Source organism: Nesoenas mayeri, assembly GCF_963082525.1.
Source record: "Nesoenas mayeri genome assembly, chromosome: 38".
NCBI classification, from domain to species: domain Eukaryota; kingdom Metazoa; phylum Chordata; class Aves; order Columbiformes; family Columbidae; genus Nesoenas; species Nesoenas mayeri.
In genome coordinates this window covers 3,319-21,564 of record NC_137579.1, presented here as the reverse complement: position 1 = coordinate 21,564, position 18,246 = coordinate 3,319, and the positions used below count along the sequence as shown (strand labels likewise).

Genomic DNA, 18,246 nt, shown 5'->3' with positions numbered 1-18,246 from the left:
CATGGGTGTCTATAGCACCCATGGGTGCTCTCACCTTCTTCTCCAGGATGGCGCACCCAACACCCCATACAACTCCCATAGGTCTCTATAGCACCCATGGGTGCTCTCACCTTCTTCTCCAGGATGGCGCACCCAACACCCCATAGGACCCCCATAGGTGTCTATAGCACCCATGGGTGCTCTCACCTTCTTCTCCAGGATGGCGCACCCAACACCCCATACAACTCCCATAGGTGTCTATAGCACCCATGGGTGCTCTCACCTTCTTCTCCAGGATGGCGCACCCAACACCCCATACAACTCCCATAGCACCCATAGCACCCATGGGTGCTCTCACCTTCTTCTCCAGGATGGCGCACCCAACGCCCCATACAACTCCCATAGCACCCATAGCACCCATGGGTGCTCTCACCTTCTTCTCCAGGATGGCGCACCCAACGCCCCATACAACTCCCATAGCACCCATAGCACCCATGGGTGCTCTCACCTTCTTCTCCAGGATGGCGCCCCCAACACCCCATACAACTCCCATAGGTCTCTATAGCACCCATGGGTGCTCTCACCTTCTTCTCCAGGATGGCGCACCCAACACCCCACACAACTCCCATAGCACCCATAGCACCCATGGGTGCTCTCACCTTCTTCTCCAGGATGGCGCACCCAACACCCCATACAACTCCCATAGGTCTCTATAGCACCCATGGGTGCTCTCACCTTCTTCTCCAGGATGGCGCACCCAACACCCCATACAACTCCCATAGCACCCATAGCACCCATGGGTGCTCTCACCTTCTTCTCCAGGATGGCGCACCCAACACCCCATACAACTCCCATAGCACCCATAGCACCCATGGGTGCTCTCACCTTCTTCTCCAGGATGGCGCACCCAACACCCCACACAACTCCCATAGGTCTCTATAGCACCCATGGGTGCTCTCACCTTCTTCTCCAGGATGGCGCACCCAACACCCCACACAACTCCCATAGGTCTCTATAGCACCCATGGGTGCTCTCACCTTCTTCTCCAGGATGGCGCACCCAACTCCCCATACAACTCCCATAGCACCCATAGCACCCATGGGTGCTCTCACCTTCTTCTCCAGGATGGCGTACCCCGCGTCGGCCGCGGCCGCCTCCCTCCTCTCGTCGTCTCGGGGTGCCGGGGGGTTCCCCGCGCTGCGCCCGCTCTCCCGTTGCTTGTTCAGGCTGCGCGCCCAGCGCTCCATGTCCTTGGCGATCTAGGAGCACCCATGGGTGCTATTAGGGTGACTGGGGACCCATTGGGGAGCTATGGATGCTATTGAAACGACTGGAGACCCATGGGTGCCACTGGGGTCTAAAGGGACCCATAAGACCTCTGGGTGCTAATGGACTCTAAGAGGAGCCACAGGTGCTGTTGGGGACCCATGGGAGCTATTGAGATGATAGGGGACCCATGGGTGCTATTGGGGTCTAAGGGGACCCATGGGTGCTATTGGGGACCCATTGGTGCTGTTGGGACCTATGGGTGCTGTTGGGGACCCATTGGTGCTGCTGGGACCCATGGGTGCTATTGGGGTCTAAGGGGACCCATGGGAGCTATTGGGGACCCACGGGTGCTATTGAAATGATTGGAGACCCATGGGTGCCATTGGGGTCTAAAGGGACCCATAGGGGCACATGGGGATCCATGGATACTATTGGGGTCTAAGGGGACCCATGGGTGCTGTTGGGACCCGTGGGTGCTATTGAAATGATTCAGACCCATGGGTGCCATTGGGGTCTAAAGGGACCCATAGGGGCACATGGGTGCTATTGGGGACCCATTGGTGCTGTTGGGGACCCATGGGTGCTGTTGGGGACCCATAGGTGCTATTGAGAGCATTGGAGACCCATGGGTGTCGTTGGGCACCCATGGGTGCCATTGGGGTCTAAGGAGACCCATGGGTGCTATTGGGGACCCATTGGTGCTGTTGGGACTCATGGGTGCTGTTGGGGACCCATTGATGCTGTTGGGTGTTCAGGCTGCGCGCCCAGCGCTCCATGTCCTTGGCGATCTAGGAGCACCCATGGGTGCCATTAGGGTGACTGGGGACCCATTGTTGAGCTACAGGTGCTATTGAAATGATTGGAGAGCCATGGGAACTATTGGGGACCTATGGGTGCTATTGGGGGTCTAAGGGACCCATAGGGGCACATGGGAATCCATGGGTGGTATTGGGTTCTAAGGACACCCATGGGTGCTATTGAGGTCTAAGGGGACCCATGGGAGCTATTGGGGACCCATGGGTGCTACTGAAATGATTGCAGACCCATGGGTGCCATTGGGGTCTAAAGGAACCCATAGGGGCACATGGATGCTACTGGGGACCCATTGGTGCTGTTGGGACCCATGGGTGCTGTTGGGGACCCATGGGTGCTATTGAGAGCATTGGAGACCCATAGGTGTCGTTGGGCACCCATGGATGCCATTGGGGTCTAAGGAGACCCATGGGTGCCATTGGGGTCTAAAGGGACCCATGGGGCATATGGGGATCCAGGGGTGCTATTGGGGTCTAAGGGGACCCATGGGTGCTATTTGGGACCCCTGGGTGCTATTGAAATGATTGGAGACCCATGGGTGCCATTGGGGTCTAAAGGGACCCATGGGGTACATGAGGACACTATGGGCGCTGTGTGTCCCCCATGGGTGCTGTGTCCCCTAGGGGTGCTATAAGGACCCCATGGGTGCCATAAGGACCCCATGGGTGCCATAAGGACCCCATGGGTGCTGTGTGTCCCCCATTGGCTGCTGTGTGTTCCCCATGGGTGCTGTGTCCCCTAGGGGTGCTATAAGGATCCTTTGGATGCTATAAGAACCCTATGGGTGCTATAAGGACCCATGGGCGCTATATGGACCCCATGGGTGCCATAAGGACACTATGGGTGCTATAAGGACCCCATGGGTGCCATAAGGACCCTATGGGTGCTATAAAGACCCTATGGGTGCCATAAGGACCCCATGGGTGCTGTGTCCCCTAGGGGTGCTATAAGGACCTATGGGTGCTATAAGGACCCCATGGGCGCTATAAGGACCCCATGGGTGCTATAAGGAGCCCATGGGTGCTGTGTCCCCTAGGGGTGCTATAAGGACCCCATGGGTGCCATAAGGACCCCATGGGTGCTATAAGGACCCCATGGCTGCTATAAGGACCTCATGGGTGCTATAAGGACCCCATGGGTGCCATAAGGACCCCATGGGCGCTATAAGGACCCCATGGGCGCTATAAGGACCCCATGGGTGCTGTGTCCCCTAGGGGTGCTATAAGGACCCCATGGGTGCTATAAGGACCCCATGGGTGCTGTGTGTCCCCTAGGGGTGCTATAAGGACCCATGGGTGCTGTGTGTCCCCCATGGGCGTTGTGTGTCCCCTATGGGTGCTGTTGTGCTCTATGGGCACCCTTGGGTGCTATGGGTCCCCTGGGTGCTGTTGTGCTCTATGGGCACCCCATGGGTGCTATAAGGAACCCCTGGGTGCTATGTCCCCTAGGGGTGCTATATGGAACCCATGGGTGCTATAAGAACCCCATAGGTGCTATAAAGACCCCATGGGTGCTATAAGGACCCCATGGGTGCCATAAGGACCCCATGGGTGCTATAAAGACCCCATGGGTGCCATAAGGACCCGATGGGTGCTATAAGGACCCATGGGTGCTGTGTGTCCCCTATGGGTGCTATAAGGACCCCATGGGCGCTATAAGGACCCCATGGGTGCTGTGTCCCCTAGGGGTGCTATAAGGACCCCATGGGTGCTATAAGGACCCATGGGCGCTGTGTGTCCCCTATGGGTGCTATAAGGACCCCATGGGTGCCATAAGGACCCTTGGGTGCTGTGTGTTCCCCATGGCTGCTGTGTCCCCTATGGGTGCTATAAAGACCCCATGGGTGCCATAAAGACCCCATGGGTGCCATAAGGACCCATGGGTGCTATAAGGACCCCATGGGTGCCATAAAGACCCCATGGGTGCTATAAGGACCCCTGGGTGCTGTGTGTCCCCTAGGGGTGCTATAAGGACCCCATGGGCGCTATAAGGACCCATGGGTGCTGTGTGTCCCCTATGGGTGCTATAAGGACCCCATGGGCGCTATAAGGACCCCATGGGTGCTGTGTCCCCTAGGGGTGCTATAAGGACCCCATGGGTGCTGTGTCCCCTAGGGGTGCTATAAGGACCCCATGGGCGCTATAAGGACCCCCTGGGTGCTGTGTGTCCCCCATGGGTGCTATAAGGACCCCCTGGGTGCTGTGTGTCCCCTATGGGCGCTGTGTGTCCCCCATGGGTGCTGTGTCCCCTAGGGGTGCTATAAGGACCGCATGGGTGCTCTGTGTCCCCCATTGGGTGCTGAGGGCACCCATGGGTGCTGACCTGCTGCGCCGTCTTGTTCTTGTGCTTGTCCTTCTTGTCCTTGTGCTCCTTGTGCTGCCCGGGGGGGGCGGGGGCGGCCGGGGGGGCCACGACGTACGTGCGGCGCTCGCCGTCCCAGTACAGGTACTGACCAGAGCCCGCCTCGTAGTAGTACTGAAAAACACCAAAATCGGCCAAAATTGGCCCAAAATCGGCCAAAATCGGCCAAAATTGGCCCAAAATCGGCCAAAATTGGCCCAAAAATGGCCAAAATCGGCCCAAAATCGGTGAAAATCGGCCCAAAATCAGCTCCAAATCATCAGTACAGGCACTGATTGGAACCCACGTTGTAGTAATACTGACAGAAAACACCCAAAATCGGCCAAAATCAGCCCAAAATTAGCAAAAATCAGTGGAAATCGGCCCAAAATCGGCCCAATATCGGCCAAAATCTGTGAAAATCGGCCAAAAATCGGCCAAAATCAGCCCAAAATCAGCCAAAATCGGTGAAAATCGGCCCAAAATTGGCCCACAATCGGCCAAAATCGACCCAAAATCGGCCTAAATTTGGCCAAAATCAGCCAAAATCGGCCAAAAATCGGCCATAATTGGCCCAAAATCAGCCAAAATCGGCCCAAAATCGGCCAAATTCAGCCAAAAAGCAGCAAAAAATCGGCCAAAATCAGCCCAAAATCGGCCAAAATTGGCCCAAAATCAGCGAAAATCAGCCCAAACAGCCCCAAAATCAGCCCCAAATCACCAGTGCAGGTACTGACCCGGGCCCGCCTCGTAGTAGTACTGAAAACACCCAAAATACGCCAAAATCGGTGAAAATCGGCCCAAAATTGGCCAAAATCGGCCAAAATTGGCCCAAAATTGGCCAAAATCGGCCCAAAAAGGACAAAATCGGCCAAAATCAGCCCAAAATCAGTGAAAATCAGCCCAAAATCAGCCTAAAATGAGTCAAAATCAGCCTAAAATAGGCCTAAATAGGTCAAAATCAGCCAGAATAGGCCCAAACTCGGCCAAAATCAGTGAAAATCGGCCCAAAATCGGCCAAAATCAGCCTAAAATCAGCCAAAATCGGTGAAAAATTGGCCCAAAATTGGCCAAAATTGTCTCAAAATCGGCCAAAATCAGCTCAATATTGGCTGAAATCAGCCCAAAATCGGCCGAAATCAGCCCAAATCAGCCAAAATCAGCCTAAAATCGGCCCAAAATCAGACAAAATCGGCCAAAATCGACCCAAAATCAGCCTAAAATCGGCCAAAATTGGCCAAAAATCGGTCAAAATTGGCCCAAAATCGGCAAAAATCGGCCCAAATCGGCGAAAATCAGCCCAAAATTGGCCAAACTAGCCCCAAAATCAGCCCCAAATCACCAGTTCAGGGACTGACCCGAGCTCACCTCATAGTAGTACTGCCCCAAAACACCCACAATCAGCCCAAAATCAGCCCAAAATTGGCCAAAATCGGCCCAAATTGGCCAAAATCGGCCCATAATCGGCCATAATCGGCCCAAAAACGGCCAAAATTGGCCCAAAATTGGCCAAAATCGGCCCAAATCACCACCAAAGCAGCCTAAAATCAGCCCAAAATTGGACAAAATCGGCCCAAAATCGAACAAAATTGGACAAAATCGGACAAAATCGGCCCAAAATTGGCCTGATATCAGCCCAAAATCGGCCCAAAATCAGACAAAATTGGACAAAATCGGACAAAATCATCCCAAAATCGGCCCAAGATCAGTGAAAATCGGCCAAAATTGCCCCAAAATCGGACAAAATTGGACAAAATCGGACAAAATCGTCCCAAAATCAGCCCAAGATCAGTGAAAATTGGCCCAAAATCAGCCTAAAATCGGCGCAAAATCGGCCAAAATCGGTGAAAATCGGCCCAAAATCAGCCAAAATTGCCCCAAAATCGGCCATAATCGGCCCAAAATCAGCCAAAATCAGCCTAATATTGGGAAAAATTGGCCAAAAATCGGCCAAAATCAGCCCAAAATCAGTGAATATCGGCCCAACATCAGCCAAAATCAGCCCAAAATGAGTAAAAATCAGCCTAAAATCAGCCAAAATCGGCCAAAATCAGCCCCAAAACGGCCAAAATCAGCCCAAAATCAGCCAAAATCGGCCCCAAATGAGTCAAAATCAGCCTAAAATCAGCCAAAATCGCCTCAAAATCATCCTAAAATCACCCCAAATCACCCCAAAAATCATCCCAAAAATCACCAAAAATCACCCCAAAATCATCCCAAAATCACCAAAAATCACTCCAAAAATCACCCCAAAAATCACCCCAAAATCACCCCAAAATCACCCCAAAAACACCCCCAAAATCATCCCAAAATAACCCAAAAATTATCCCCAAAAATCACCCCCCAAATCACCCCCAAATCACCCCAAAACTCACCCAAAAATCATCCTCAAAATCACCCCCAAATCACCCCAAAAACCACCCCCAAATCATCCTAAAATCACCCCAAAATCACCCAAAATCACCCAAAAATCACCCCAAAATCACCCCCAAAATTACCCCAAAAATCATCCCCAAAATCACCCCAAAATCATCCCCAAAATCACCCAAAAATCACCCTAAAATCACCCCAAAATCACCCAAAATCATCCAAAAATCACCCCAAAATCACCCCAAAATCACCCAAAATCACCCCAAAATCACCCCCAAAATCACTCCAAAACCACCCCAAAAATCACTCCAAAATCATCCCCCAAATCACCCAAAAATCACCCCAAATCACCCCAAAAATCACCCCAAACTCACCCCAAAATCTTCCACTATCACCCCCAAAATCACCCCAAATCATCCCAAAATCACCCAAAATCACCCCAAAATCACCCAAAAATCACCCCAAAATCACCCCCAAAATTACCCCCAAAAATCACCCAAAATCACCCCCAAAATCACCCAAAAAATCATCCCCAAAATCACCCAAAAATCACCCAAAAATCACCCCCAAAATCACCCCAAATCATCCAAAAATCATCCCAAAAAGTCACTCCCAAAGTCACCCCCAAATCACCCAAAAATCACCCCAAAAATGACCCCAAAATCACCCCAAAAAGACCCCAAATCACCCCTAAAATTATCCCCAAAATCACCCCAAAATCACCCCAAATCACCCAAAAATCACCCCAAAATCTCCCAATATCACCCCAAAAATCACCCCAAATCACCCCAAAATCTCCCAAAATCACCCCAAAAATCACCCCAAATCATCCTAAAATCACCCCCAAAATCACCCAAAATCACCCCAAAATCCACCCCAAAATCACCCCCAAAATCACCCCAAATCACCCCAAAAATCACCCAAAAATCACCCCCAAATTACCCCCAAAATCACCCCAAAAATCACCCCCGAATTTACCCCAAATCATCCCAAAAATCACCCCAAAATCACCCCAAATCACCCCAAAAATCATCCCAAATACCCCCAAAATCCCCCCCTGAACCCCCAGGGCAACAAAATGGGTCAAAAAGCGGCAAAAACGGCTCAAAATCTCCCCTTTTCCCCCCAAATTCCCCCCATAGATTGGGGGGGGGGGGGTCCCCAAAATCCTCCTTTCCCCCCAAAATCCCCCAGAGACCCCAAAATCCCCGTTTTTCACCCCAAATTCCATCTCCTCGTTTCGGCGCCGTTTTCGGGCCTAAAATCACCGTTTTTGCGCCAAAATGGCACTTTTCGACCCCAAATTTTCACCCCATTGATGTGGGGACCCCCCCCCCGAACCCCAAAATCGCTGTTTTTCACCCCAAAACGCCCCAAACCTGCGAATGGGGGTCGTAATAGAGCCCGGTCAGGGGGTCGTAGTAATAACCCGACGTCTCGTCGTATTGATACGTGGAAACATCCGGAACGGCTGAAAACGGGCAAAAACGGGCAAAAAAGGGGAAAAACGAGGGTCAGGGGGGTCCCCAAAATTATAAAACACCCCAAAATGCGAAAAAACTCCCATTTTTTAGGCCCAAAACGCCCATTTTTAGGCCCCAAATCCTTCAGTTTTAGGCCCAAATTCCCCAATTTTAGGCCCCAAAGCCCCAAATTTGGGTCTAAATCCCACAATTTTAGGTCCCAAACCACCAATTTTTGGCCCCAAATTTGGGGTCTAAATCCCCCAAAATTTTCAGCCTCAAATCCCCAAATTTTAGGCCCCAAACCCCCAATTTTAAGTCCCCAAACCCCCAAATTTGGGCCTAAATCCTCAAATTTTGGGCCCAAATCTCCCAATTTTAGGCCCCAAAATCTCCAAATATTGGCCCCAAAATTTGGGTTTAAATCCCCAAATTTTAGGCCCCAAACCTCCCAATTTCAGGCCCCAAATCCCCAATTTTTAGCCCCAAAATTTGGGGCTAAATTCCCCCAATTTTAGGCCCCAACCCCCAAATTTTAGGCCCAAAACCCCAAATTTGGGCCCAAATCCCCAATTTTAGGCCATAAACTTGGGTCTAAATCCCCCGAGTTTAGGCCCAAACCCCCAAATTTTAGGCCCCAAACCCCCAAATCTAGGTCTAAATTCCCCAATTTTAGGCCCAAACCCCCAAATTTTAGGCCCCAAAGCCCCAAATTTGGGTCTAAATCCCACAATTTTTGGCCCCAAACCCCCCAATTTTGGCCCCAAATTTTAGGTCTAAGTCCCCCAAAATTTCAGCCCCAAACCCCCAAATTTTAGGGCCTAAATCCCCCAATTTTTGGCCCCAAATTTGGGTCTAAAACCCCCAATTTTAGGCCCCAAACCCCCAAACTTTAGGCCCCAAAATCCCAATTTTTAGGCCCAAACCCTCAAATTTGGGCCTAAACCCCCCAATTTTAAGCCCAAAACCCCCAAATTTTGGGCCTAAATCCCCCAATTTTAGGCCCCAACCCCCAAATTTTAGGCCCCAAACCCCCAATTTTAGGCCCAAAACCCTCAAATTTGGGCCTAAATCCCCCAATTTTAGGCCCCAAAGCCCCAAATTTGGGTCTAAATCCCGCAATTTTAGGCCCTAAAACTCCCAATTTTCGGCCCCAAACACCCAATTTTTTGCCCCAAAATTTGGGTCTAAATCCCCCAAAATTTTCAGCCCCCAAACCCCCAAATTTTAGGCCCCAAAACCCCAACTTTAAGTCCCAACCCCCCAAATTGGGCCTAAATCCCCCATTTTTAGGCCCCAAACCCCCAATTTTAGGCCCCAAACCCTCAAATCTGGGTCTAAATCCCCCAATTTTACGCCCCAAAACCCCCAAATTTTGGGTCTAAATCCCAAATTTTTAGGCCCCAAACCCTCATATTTGGGTCTAAAACCCCCAATTTCAGGCCCCAAATCCCCCAATTTTAAGGCCTCAAATTTGGGTCTAAATCCCCCAATTTTAGGCCCAATCCCCCAATTTTAGGCCCCAAACCCCCAAATTTGGGCCCAAATCCACAATTTTAAGCCATAAATTTTGGGTCTAAATCAACCAATTTTAGGCTCAAATCCCCAAATTTTAGGCCCCAAACCCCCAAATTTTAGGCCCAAAGCCCCAAATTTGGGTCTAAATCCCCCAATTGTAGGCCCCAAACCCCCAATTTTTGGCCCCAAATTTTGGGTCTAAATCTCCCAAACTTTCAGCCCCAAACCCCCAAATTTTAGGCCCCAAATCCCCCAATTTTAAGGCCCCAAATTTGGGTCTAAAACCCCCAATTTTAGGCCCCAAACCCCCAAACTTTAGGCCCCAAAATCCCAATTTTTAGGCCCAAACCCTCAAATTTGGGCCTAAATCCCCCAATTTTATCCCAAAACCCCCAAATTTTGGGCCTAAATCCCCCAATTTTAGGCCTCAACCCCCAAATTTTAGGCCCCAAACCCCCAAATCTGGTCTAAATTCCCCAATTTTAGGCCCAAACCCCCAAATTTTAGGCCCCAAATCCCCCAATTTTAAGGCCCCAAATTTGGGTCTAAATCCCCCAATTTTCGGCCCCAATCCCCCAATTTTTTTGCCCCAAATTTTGGGTCTAAATCCCCCAAAATTTTCAGCCCCAAACCCCCAAATTTTAGGGCCTAAATCCCCCAATTTTAAGGCCCCAAATTTGGGTCTAAATCCCCCAATTTTAGGCCCCAAACCCCCAAACTTTAGGCCCCAAAATCCCAATTTTTAGGCCCAAACCCTCAAATTTGGGCCTAAATCCCCCATTTTTAGGCCCCAAAACTCCCAATTTTAGGCCCTAAACCCCCAATTTTTAAGCCCAAAACCCCCAATTTTCGGCCCCAAACCCTCAAATCTGGGTCTAAATCCCCCCAATTTTACGCCCCAAAACCCCCAAATTTTGGGTCTAAATCCCAAATTTTTAGGCCCCAAACCCTCATATTTGGGTCTAAAACCCCCAATTTTAGGCCCCAAATCCCCCAATTTTGGGCCCAAATCCACAATTTTAGGCCATAAATTTTGGAGCTAAATCCCCCAATTTTAGGCCCCAAAACTCCCAATTTTAGGCCCAAACCCTCAAATTTGGGCCTAAATTCCCCAATTTTAGGCCCCAAACCCCCAAATTTTAGGCCCCAAATCCCCCAATTTTAACCCCTCAAATTTGGGTCTAAATCCCCCAATTTTAGGCCCCAAACTCCCTAATTTTGGCCCAAAAAATTTGGGTCTAAATCCCCCAATATTTTCAGCCCCAAATCTCCCAATTTTAGGCCCAAACCCCCAAATTTGGGTCTAAATCCCCCCAATTTTTGGCCCCAAATCTCCCAATTTTAAGCCCCAAATCTCCAAATATTAGTCCCAAAATTTGGGGTTAAATCCCACAATTTTAGGCCCCAAACCCCCAATTTTTTGCCCCAAATTTGAGGTCTAAATCCCCCAAAACTTTCAGCCCCAAACCCCCACATTTTAGGCCCCAAACCCCCAATTTTTAGGCCCCAAATCCCCCAATTTTAAGTCCCCAAAGCCCCAAATTTGGGCCTAAATCCCCCAATTTTAGGTCCCAACATTTAGGTCTAAATCCCCCATTTTTAGGCCCAAACTCCCCAATTTTTGGCCCCAAACCCCCAATTTTTTGCCCCAAATTTTGGGTCTAAATCCCCCAAAACTTTCAGCCTCAACCTCCCAAATTTTAAGCCCCAAACCCCCAATTTTTTGCCCCAAACCCCCAAATTTGGGCCTAAATCCCCCATTTTTAGGCCCTAAACCCCCAATTTTAAGCCCTAAACCCCCAATTTTAAGCCCCAAACCCCCAATTTTTAACCCCAAAACCCCCAATTTTCGGCCCCCAAACCCCCCAAATTTTTACCCCCACCCCCCCCCTCCCCCCCCAACCCCCCCCCTTCCCATCCCCCCCCCCAAAATAGCCCCATTTCCCCCAAAACTCACGGTATTGCCCATAGGCCTCAGTGCTGGGGGGGGCTGGGGGGGGGCGGCTCCACTTTTGGGGGTCCCGTGTAAACCCTGGGGGGGGGGACCCCAAAATTAACCCCCCCCCCCCAATATTTAGGGTCCCCCCCCCAATTCCCCCTCCCCCCATTTTCGGGTTCCCCCCATATTTTGGGTCCCCCCCCATATTTTGGGGTCCCCCCCCCATTTTTGCCCCTCCCCCCCCAATTTGAGGTCCCCCAATCTACCCCCCCCTCATATTTTTTGGGGTCCCCCCATATTTTGGGGTCCCCCCCATATTTTGTGCCCCTCCCCCCACTTTGGGACCCCCCCATCAATTTTGGACCCCCCCCCCATTCCCCCTCCCCCCATTTTCGGGGTCCCCCCATATTTTGGGTCCCCCCCATATTTTGGGGGTCCCCCCCCCATTCCCAACCTTGGGACCCCCCTCCAATATTTGGAGTCCCCCCCCCCATATCTTTTGCCCCTCCCCCATTTTCAGGCCCCTCCTCCCCAATTTGGGGTCCCCCAATCTACCCCCCCCCCCCATATTTTTTGGGGTCCCCCCATATTTTGGGGGTCCCCCCCATATTTTTAGCCCCTCCCCCATTTTTGCCCCTCCCTCCCCCCCCTTTTTACCCCTCCCCCCATTTTTGGGGTCCCCCCATATTTTGGGTCCCCCCATATTTTGGGGTCCCCCCCCCATTCCCAACCTTGGGACCCCCCCCCAATATTTGGGAGCCCCCCCATATTATTTGCCCCTCCCCCATTTTCACGATCCCCCCCAAATTTTGGGTCCCCCCCCATATTTTTTGGGGGGTCCCCCCCATATTTTGGGTCCCCCCCCATATTTTGAGGTCCCCTCCCCCATTCCCAACCTTGGGACCCCCCCCCCCCCAATATTTGGGGTGTCCCCCCCTATATTTTTAGCCCCTCCCCCACTTTCAATCCCAAACCCATTTTGAGGTCCCACCCCTCCCCCATTTTTTGGGGTCCCCCCCATATTGGGGTCCCCTACCCCATTTCCCCCCCCTCCCAATCTTTGGGGTCCCCCCCCCCAATTTCCCCTCCCCCCATTATCAGGGTCCCCCCCCCCCATATTTTGGGGTCCCCCCCATATTTTGGGGTGCCCCCCCCCCCCATTTCCGGGGTCCCACCTGGGGGGTGTTTCCGGGGGGGGCGGCGCTGGGGGGGTCGCTGGGGGAGGGGTAGGGGGCGGTGGTGGGGGAGGGGCGGGGAAAGGCGGCCCCTCCCCCCACCGGCTCCAGCCCCGACGGCTCCTCCGGACCTGGGGGGGGAACGAGAGATGTGGGGCCCGGACGCCTGGGTCCCTTTTTTGGGGTCTCCCGGACGCCTGGGTCCCTTTTTGAGTCTCCACCCGGACGCCTGGGTCCCTTCTATAGGGTCTCCTGGATGCCTAGGTCCCCTTTTTTGGGGTCTCCCGGACGCCTGGGTCCCTTTCGGGGGTCTCCCGGACGCCTGGGTCCCACAGTGTCACTCACCGGGGGCGGGTCCCTCGGCCTTGCCGGGGGCAGGGCCAGGCAGGGCGGGGCCGGAAGGGGGCGGGGCCGCGGGGCCCTTCCCATAGGCGGAGCCGTAGAGGGCGGGGCCAGCAAAGGCTTCTTCTGATTGGTAGAATCCACCCAAGTCCCCCTGGAGGCTCCTCCCCCCCAGTCCAGGGCGTGTCCGCCTGGGACAGGGGGCGTGGCCACGTCAGGACACGCCCCCCGACGCACAAGCCCCGCCCACCGCTTCCATTTAACAGTGCCCACCAATAAAGCCTCTTAAAGCCCCGCCCACTCGGAAGCCCCGCCCACCTGGCTGAGCGCCCATTGGGCGGCCGCGATGGCCGTCAAGGCGACGGAGGCGGAGCTGGTGCGGGGGGGCGGGGCCTCACCTGCCCCCGTCCCCTGGACCTCCCTGTGAGGGAAAAGGGGCGGGGTCAGGGGGGCGGGGCCAAAATTGGGGGGGGGCAGGGGATGTGGCCTGTGGGCGGGGCTTAGGGTCAGTGGGCGGAGCCTGAGCGTCATCAATGGGGTTTAATGGGCTGAGGATCATTGTGGGCGGGACATGTGGGTTGTGGGAGGGGCCTGTGGGTTGTGGGCGGGGTTTGAGGGTTGTGGGCGGGATCTGTGGGTTGTGGGCGGGGCCTGTGGGTTGTGGGCGGGGTCTGTGATTTGGGGGGGGGCCTGCGGGTGGTGGGGGGGGCCTGTGGGTTGTGGGCAGGGTCTGAGGGTTGTGGGCGGGGTCTGATGGTTGTGGGCGGGGCCTGTGGGCTGTGGCGGGGTCTGTGGGTTGTGGGCGGGGTTTGAGGGTTGTGGGCGGGGTCTGTGGGTTGTGGTGGGGTCTGTAGTTTGTGGGTGGGGCCTGTGCTTTGTGGGTGGGGTTTGTTGGTTGTGGGCGTGGCCTGTGACTTGGGGGCGGGGCCTGTGGGTTGTGGGTGGGGCTTGTTGGTTGTGGGCGGGGCCTGTGGGTTGTGGGTGTGGTCTGAAGGTTGTGGGTGGGGCTTGTTGGTTGTGGGCGGGGCCTGTGGGTTGTGGGTGGAGTTTCATGTTTGTGGGCGGGGCCTGGGGTTTGTGGGTGGGGTCTCGGGGTTGTGGGCGGGGTCTGATGGCTGTGGGCGGGGCCTGTGGTTTGTGGGCGGGGGTTTGTTGCTTGCGGGCGGGGCCTGTGGGTTGTGGGCAGGGTCTGATGATTGTGGGCGGGGTTTGATGGTAGTGGGCGTGGCCTGTGGGCAGCAAGAGTGGCCTGTGGGTGGTGGGCGGGGCTTGTGGGTTGTGGGCGGGGCCTGAGGGCGGTGGGTGGGGCCTTTAGTTTGTGGGCGGGGCCTGTGTTTTGTGGGTGGGTTTTGTTGGTTGTGGGCGGGGCCTGTGGGTTGTGGGCGGGGTTTGTTGCTTGTGGGCGGGGCCTGTGTTTTGTGGGTGGGGTTTGTTGGTTGTGGGCGGGGCCTATGGGTTGTGGGCGTGGTCTGTGGGTGGTGGGCGGGGCCAGTGGGTGGTGGGCGGGGCCAGGGGCGTGTCCCGACCTCTTGGATCCTTTGGCGAACTCCACGTTGATGGTTTTGCCGTCGATGTGCAGGGGGGGGTGCAGGGCCTGCAGCATCTGCAGCAGCTGCGACGCCTCCTGGGGACCCAGGCGTTCGGGAGGGACCCAGGAGTGCCCCAAGGGGACCCAGGAGTTCAGGGGGGGACCCAGAAGTTTGGGGACACAGGTGTACGGGGGGACCCAGGAGCTCGGGAGGGACCCAGGAGTGCCCCCCAGAGACCAAGGAGTTTGGGAGGGGAACCCAGGAGCTTGGGAGGGACCCAGGAGTGCCCCAAGGGATCCAGGAGTTCAGGAGGGACCGAGGAGTGCCCCAAGGGACCCAGGAGTTCGGGGGGACCCAGGAGTGCCCCAAGGGATGCAGGATTTCAGGGGGGACCCAGGAGTTTGGGGACACAGGTGTACGGGGGGACCCAGGAGTTCGGGAGGGACCCAGGAGTGCCCCAAGGGACCCAGGAGTTCGGGAGGGACCCAGGAGTGCCCCCAGGGACCCAGGAGTTCGGGAGGGACCCAGGAGTTCGGGAGGGACCCAGGAGTGCCCCAAGGGATCCAGGAGTGCCCCAAGGGACCCAGGAGTTCAAGGGGGACCCAGAAGTGCCCCAAACAAACCAGGAGTTCGGGAGGGGACCCAGGAGTTCAAGGGACCCAGGAGTTTGGGAGGGACCCAGGAGTGCCCCCAGGGACCAAGGAGTTCGGGGGGACCCAGGAGTGCCCCAAGGGACGCAGGATTTCAGGGGGGGAGCCAGGAGTTTGGGGACACAGGTGTACGGGGGGACCCAGGAGTTCGGGAGGGACCCAGGAGTGCCCCAAGGGATCCAGGAGTTCGGGGGGACCCAGGAGTGCCCCAAGGGATGCAAGATTTCAGGGGGGACCCAGGAGTTTGGGGACACAGGTGTACGGGGGGACCCAGGAGTTCGGGAGGGACCCAGGAGTGCCCCAAGGGACACAGGAGTTCGGGAGGGACCCAGGAGTACAGGAGACCCAGGAGTTTGGGGGGGGAACCCATGAGCTTGGGAGGGACCCAGGAGTTCGGGAGGACCCAGGAGTTCCCCAAGGGACACAGGAGTTCAGGAGGGACCCAGGAGCTTGGGAGGGGACTCAGGAGTTCAAGACGGACCCAGGAGTTTGGGAGGGACCCAGGAGTGCCCCAAGGGACCCAGGAGTTCAGAGAGGACCCAGGAGTTTGGGAGGGACCCAGGAGTGTCCCAAGGGACCCAGGAGTCCGGGAGGGGAACCCAGGAGTTCAGGGGACCCAGGAGTTCGTGAGGGACCCAGGAGTGCCCCAAGGGACGCAGGAGTTCAGGAGGGGACCCAGGAGTACAGGGGACCCAGGAGTTCAGGAGGGACCCAGGAGTGCCCCAAGGGACCCAGGAGTCCGGGAGGGGAACCCAGGAGTTCAGGGGACCCAGGAATTCAGGAGGGACCCAGGAGTGCCCCAAGGGACTCAGGAGTTCAGGAGGGACCCAGGAGTTCAGGAGGGACCCAGGAATGCCCCCAAGGGACCCAGGAGTTCGGGAGGGACCCAGGAGTTCGGGAGGGGACCCAGGCGTCCGGGAGGGACCCAGGCGTCCGGGAGGCTCACCACGATGGTGGCCAGCTGCACGAAGGCGAAGCCGCGGTTGAGCTGCGTCTGTCTGTCCTTGATGACGCGCACGTTGGCCGGGGACAGCGCGGCAAAGGGGGCGAGAGCGGCCAGGATGGACTCCAGGCTGCTCTGGGGGTGCAGGTTCCGCAGGATGATGGCTGGGGAGAGAGGGACCCAGGAGTTCGGGAGGGACCCAGGAGTTCGGGAGGGACCTGGGAGTTCGGGAGGGACCCGGGAGTTCGGGAGGGACCCAGGAGTTCGGGAGGGACCCGGGAGTTCGGGAGGGACCCAGGAGTTCGGGAGGGACCCAGGAGTTCGGGAGGGACCCAGGCGTTCGGGAGGGACTCAAGAGTGCAGGGGGGACCCAGGAGTTCGGGGGACATGGAAGTTCACAGGGGACCCAGGCGTCCGGGGGACCCAGGAGTTCGGGGGGGACCCAGGAGTTTGGGAGGGACCCAGAAGTTCGGGGGGAGATGGGGGGAAGGGGGGACCCAGGAGTTCGGGGGGGACCCAGGAGTTTGGGGGACCCAGGAGTTTGGGAGGGACCCAGGAGTTCGGGAGGGACCCGTGAGTTCAGGGGGGACCAATGAGTTCAGGGGACACTGGGGTTTGAGGGGGACCCAGGAGTTCGGGGGACACAGGAGTTTGGGAGGGACCCAGGCGTTCGGGGGGACCCAGGTGTTCGGGAGGGACCCAGGAGTTCGGGAGGGACCCGGGAGTTCGGGGGGGACCAAAACCCCCCTTAAAACCCCCCAAATCCCCCTAAAAACCCTCAAATCCCCCCCCAAAATCCCTCTAAAAACCCCCAAAATCCCCCTTAAAACCCCCAAATTCCCCCCCAAATCCCCTTCAAGTTCCCCCCCCAAACCCCCCAAACCCCCCAAGACCCCCCAAACCCCCCAAAACCCCCCAAAACCCCCCCAAAACGCCCCCCCAAAACCCCCCCCATCCGCACTCACTGTCATTGGCGTTGTCGGCCCCGGGTTCGCTGGCGCTTTGGGGTCCCCCCCCGGGGGGTCCCCCGCGACGGGGGGGGGCGCAGGGTTGGGGGAGGGGCAGCAGCCCCGCCCCGCCCCCCTCCCCCCCCCAGCAGCTCCGGGCGGGGCCCCCCCGGCCCCCGCTGCTCGGCCTCTGCAAAGCACCCCCCGTCACCCCAAAAATGGGGGGGGCACCCCAACATGGGGGAAGGGGGGAGGGGGAGGAGATGGGGGGGGTTGGGGGCTAAAAGTGGGGGGTTGGGGATAAAATATTGGGGGGGTTGGGGGAAAAATTTGGGGGTTTGGGGCAAAAAATTGGGGGTTTGGGGCTTAAAATTGGGGGTTTGGGGGAAAAATTTGGGGGTTTGGGGCAAAAAATTGGGGGTTCAGGGATTAAAATTGGGGGTTTGGGGGAAAAAATTGGGAGTTTGGGGGAGAAAATTGGGGGGTTGGGGGAAAAATTTGGGGTTTTGGGGACAAAATGTTGGGGGTTTGGGGGAAAAAATTGGGGGGTTGGGGGAAAAATTTGGGGGTTTGGGGGAAAAATTGGGGGTTTTGGGGACAAAATTGGGGGGTTGGGGCAAAAATATGGGGGTTTGGGGCTAAAAATTGGGGGTTTGGGGCAAAAAATTGGGGGTTTGGGGACAAAATTTGGGGTTTAAGGAACAAAATGGGGGGTTGGGGGGAAAAATTTGGGGGTTCAGGGATTAAAATTGGGGGTTTGGGGCAAAATTTGGGGGTTTAAGGCAAAAAATTGGGAGTTCAGGGATTAAAATTGGGGGTTTGGGGCAAAATATTGGGGATTTGGGGCAAAAAATTGGGGGGTTGGGGGAAAAATTTGGGGGGTCGGGGGAAAAATTGGGGTTTGGAGCAAAAAAATTGGGGGTTTAGGGCCTAAAATTGGGGATTTGGGGCAAAAAATTGGGGGTTTGG

The 18,246-nt window shown here is 55.5% G+C and overlaps 1 protein-coding gene across 1 annotated transcript in view; it reads right to left on the bottom strand.

Annotated features, from left to right (window-relative positions):
• LOC308051349 (RNA-binding protein 10-like) overlaps positions 1 to 17,330 on the bottom strand; it is a gene marked incomplete at its 5' end in the record, with an annotated part of 31,114 nt that extends 13,784 nt beyond the window's left edge. Inside the window, 8 exons of the mRNA XM_080361726.1 lie at positions 1,092 to 1,238; positions 4,384 to 4,536; positions 8,151 to 8,242; positions 13,212 to 13,399; positions 13,510 to 13,629; positions 14,735 to 14,832; positions 16,334 to 16,494; positions 17,296 to 17,330. Of these exons, the coding sequence (XP_080217852.1) occupies positions 1,092 to 1,238; positions 4,384 to 4,536; positions 8,151 to 8,242; positions 13,212 to 13,399; positions 13,510 to 13,629; positions 14,735 to 14,832; positions 16,334 to 16,494; positions 17,296 to 17,330 (994 nt within the window). The remainder of the gene's footprint in view (positions 1 to 1,091; positions 1,239 to 4,383; positions 4,537 to 8,150; positions 8,243 to 13,211; positions 13,400 to 13,509; positions 13,630 to 14,734; positions 14,833 to 16,333; positions 16,495 to 17,295) is intronic.
• Positions 17,331 to 18,246: the final 916 nt, after the last annotated feature.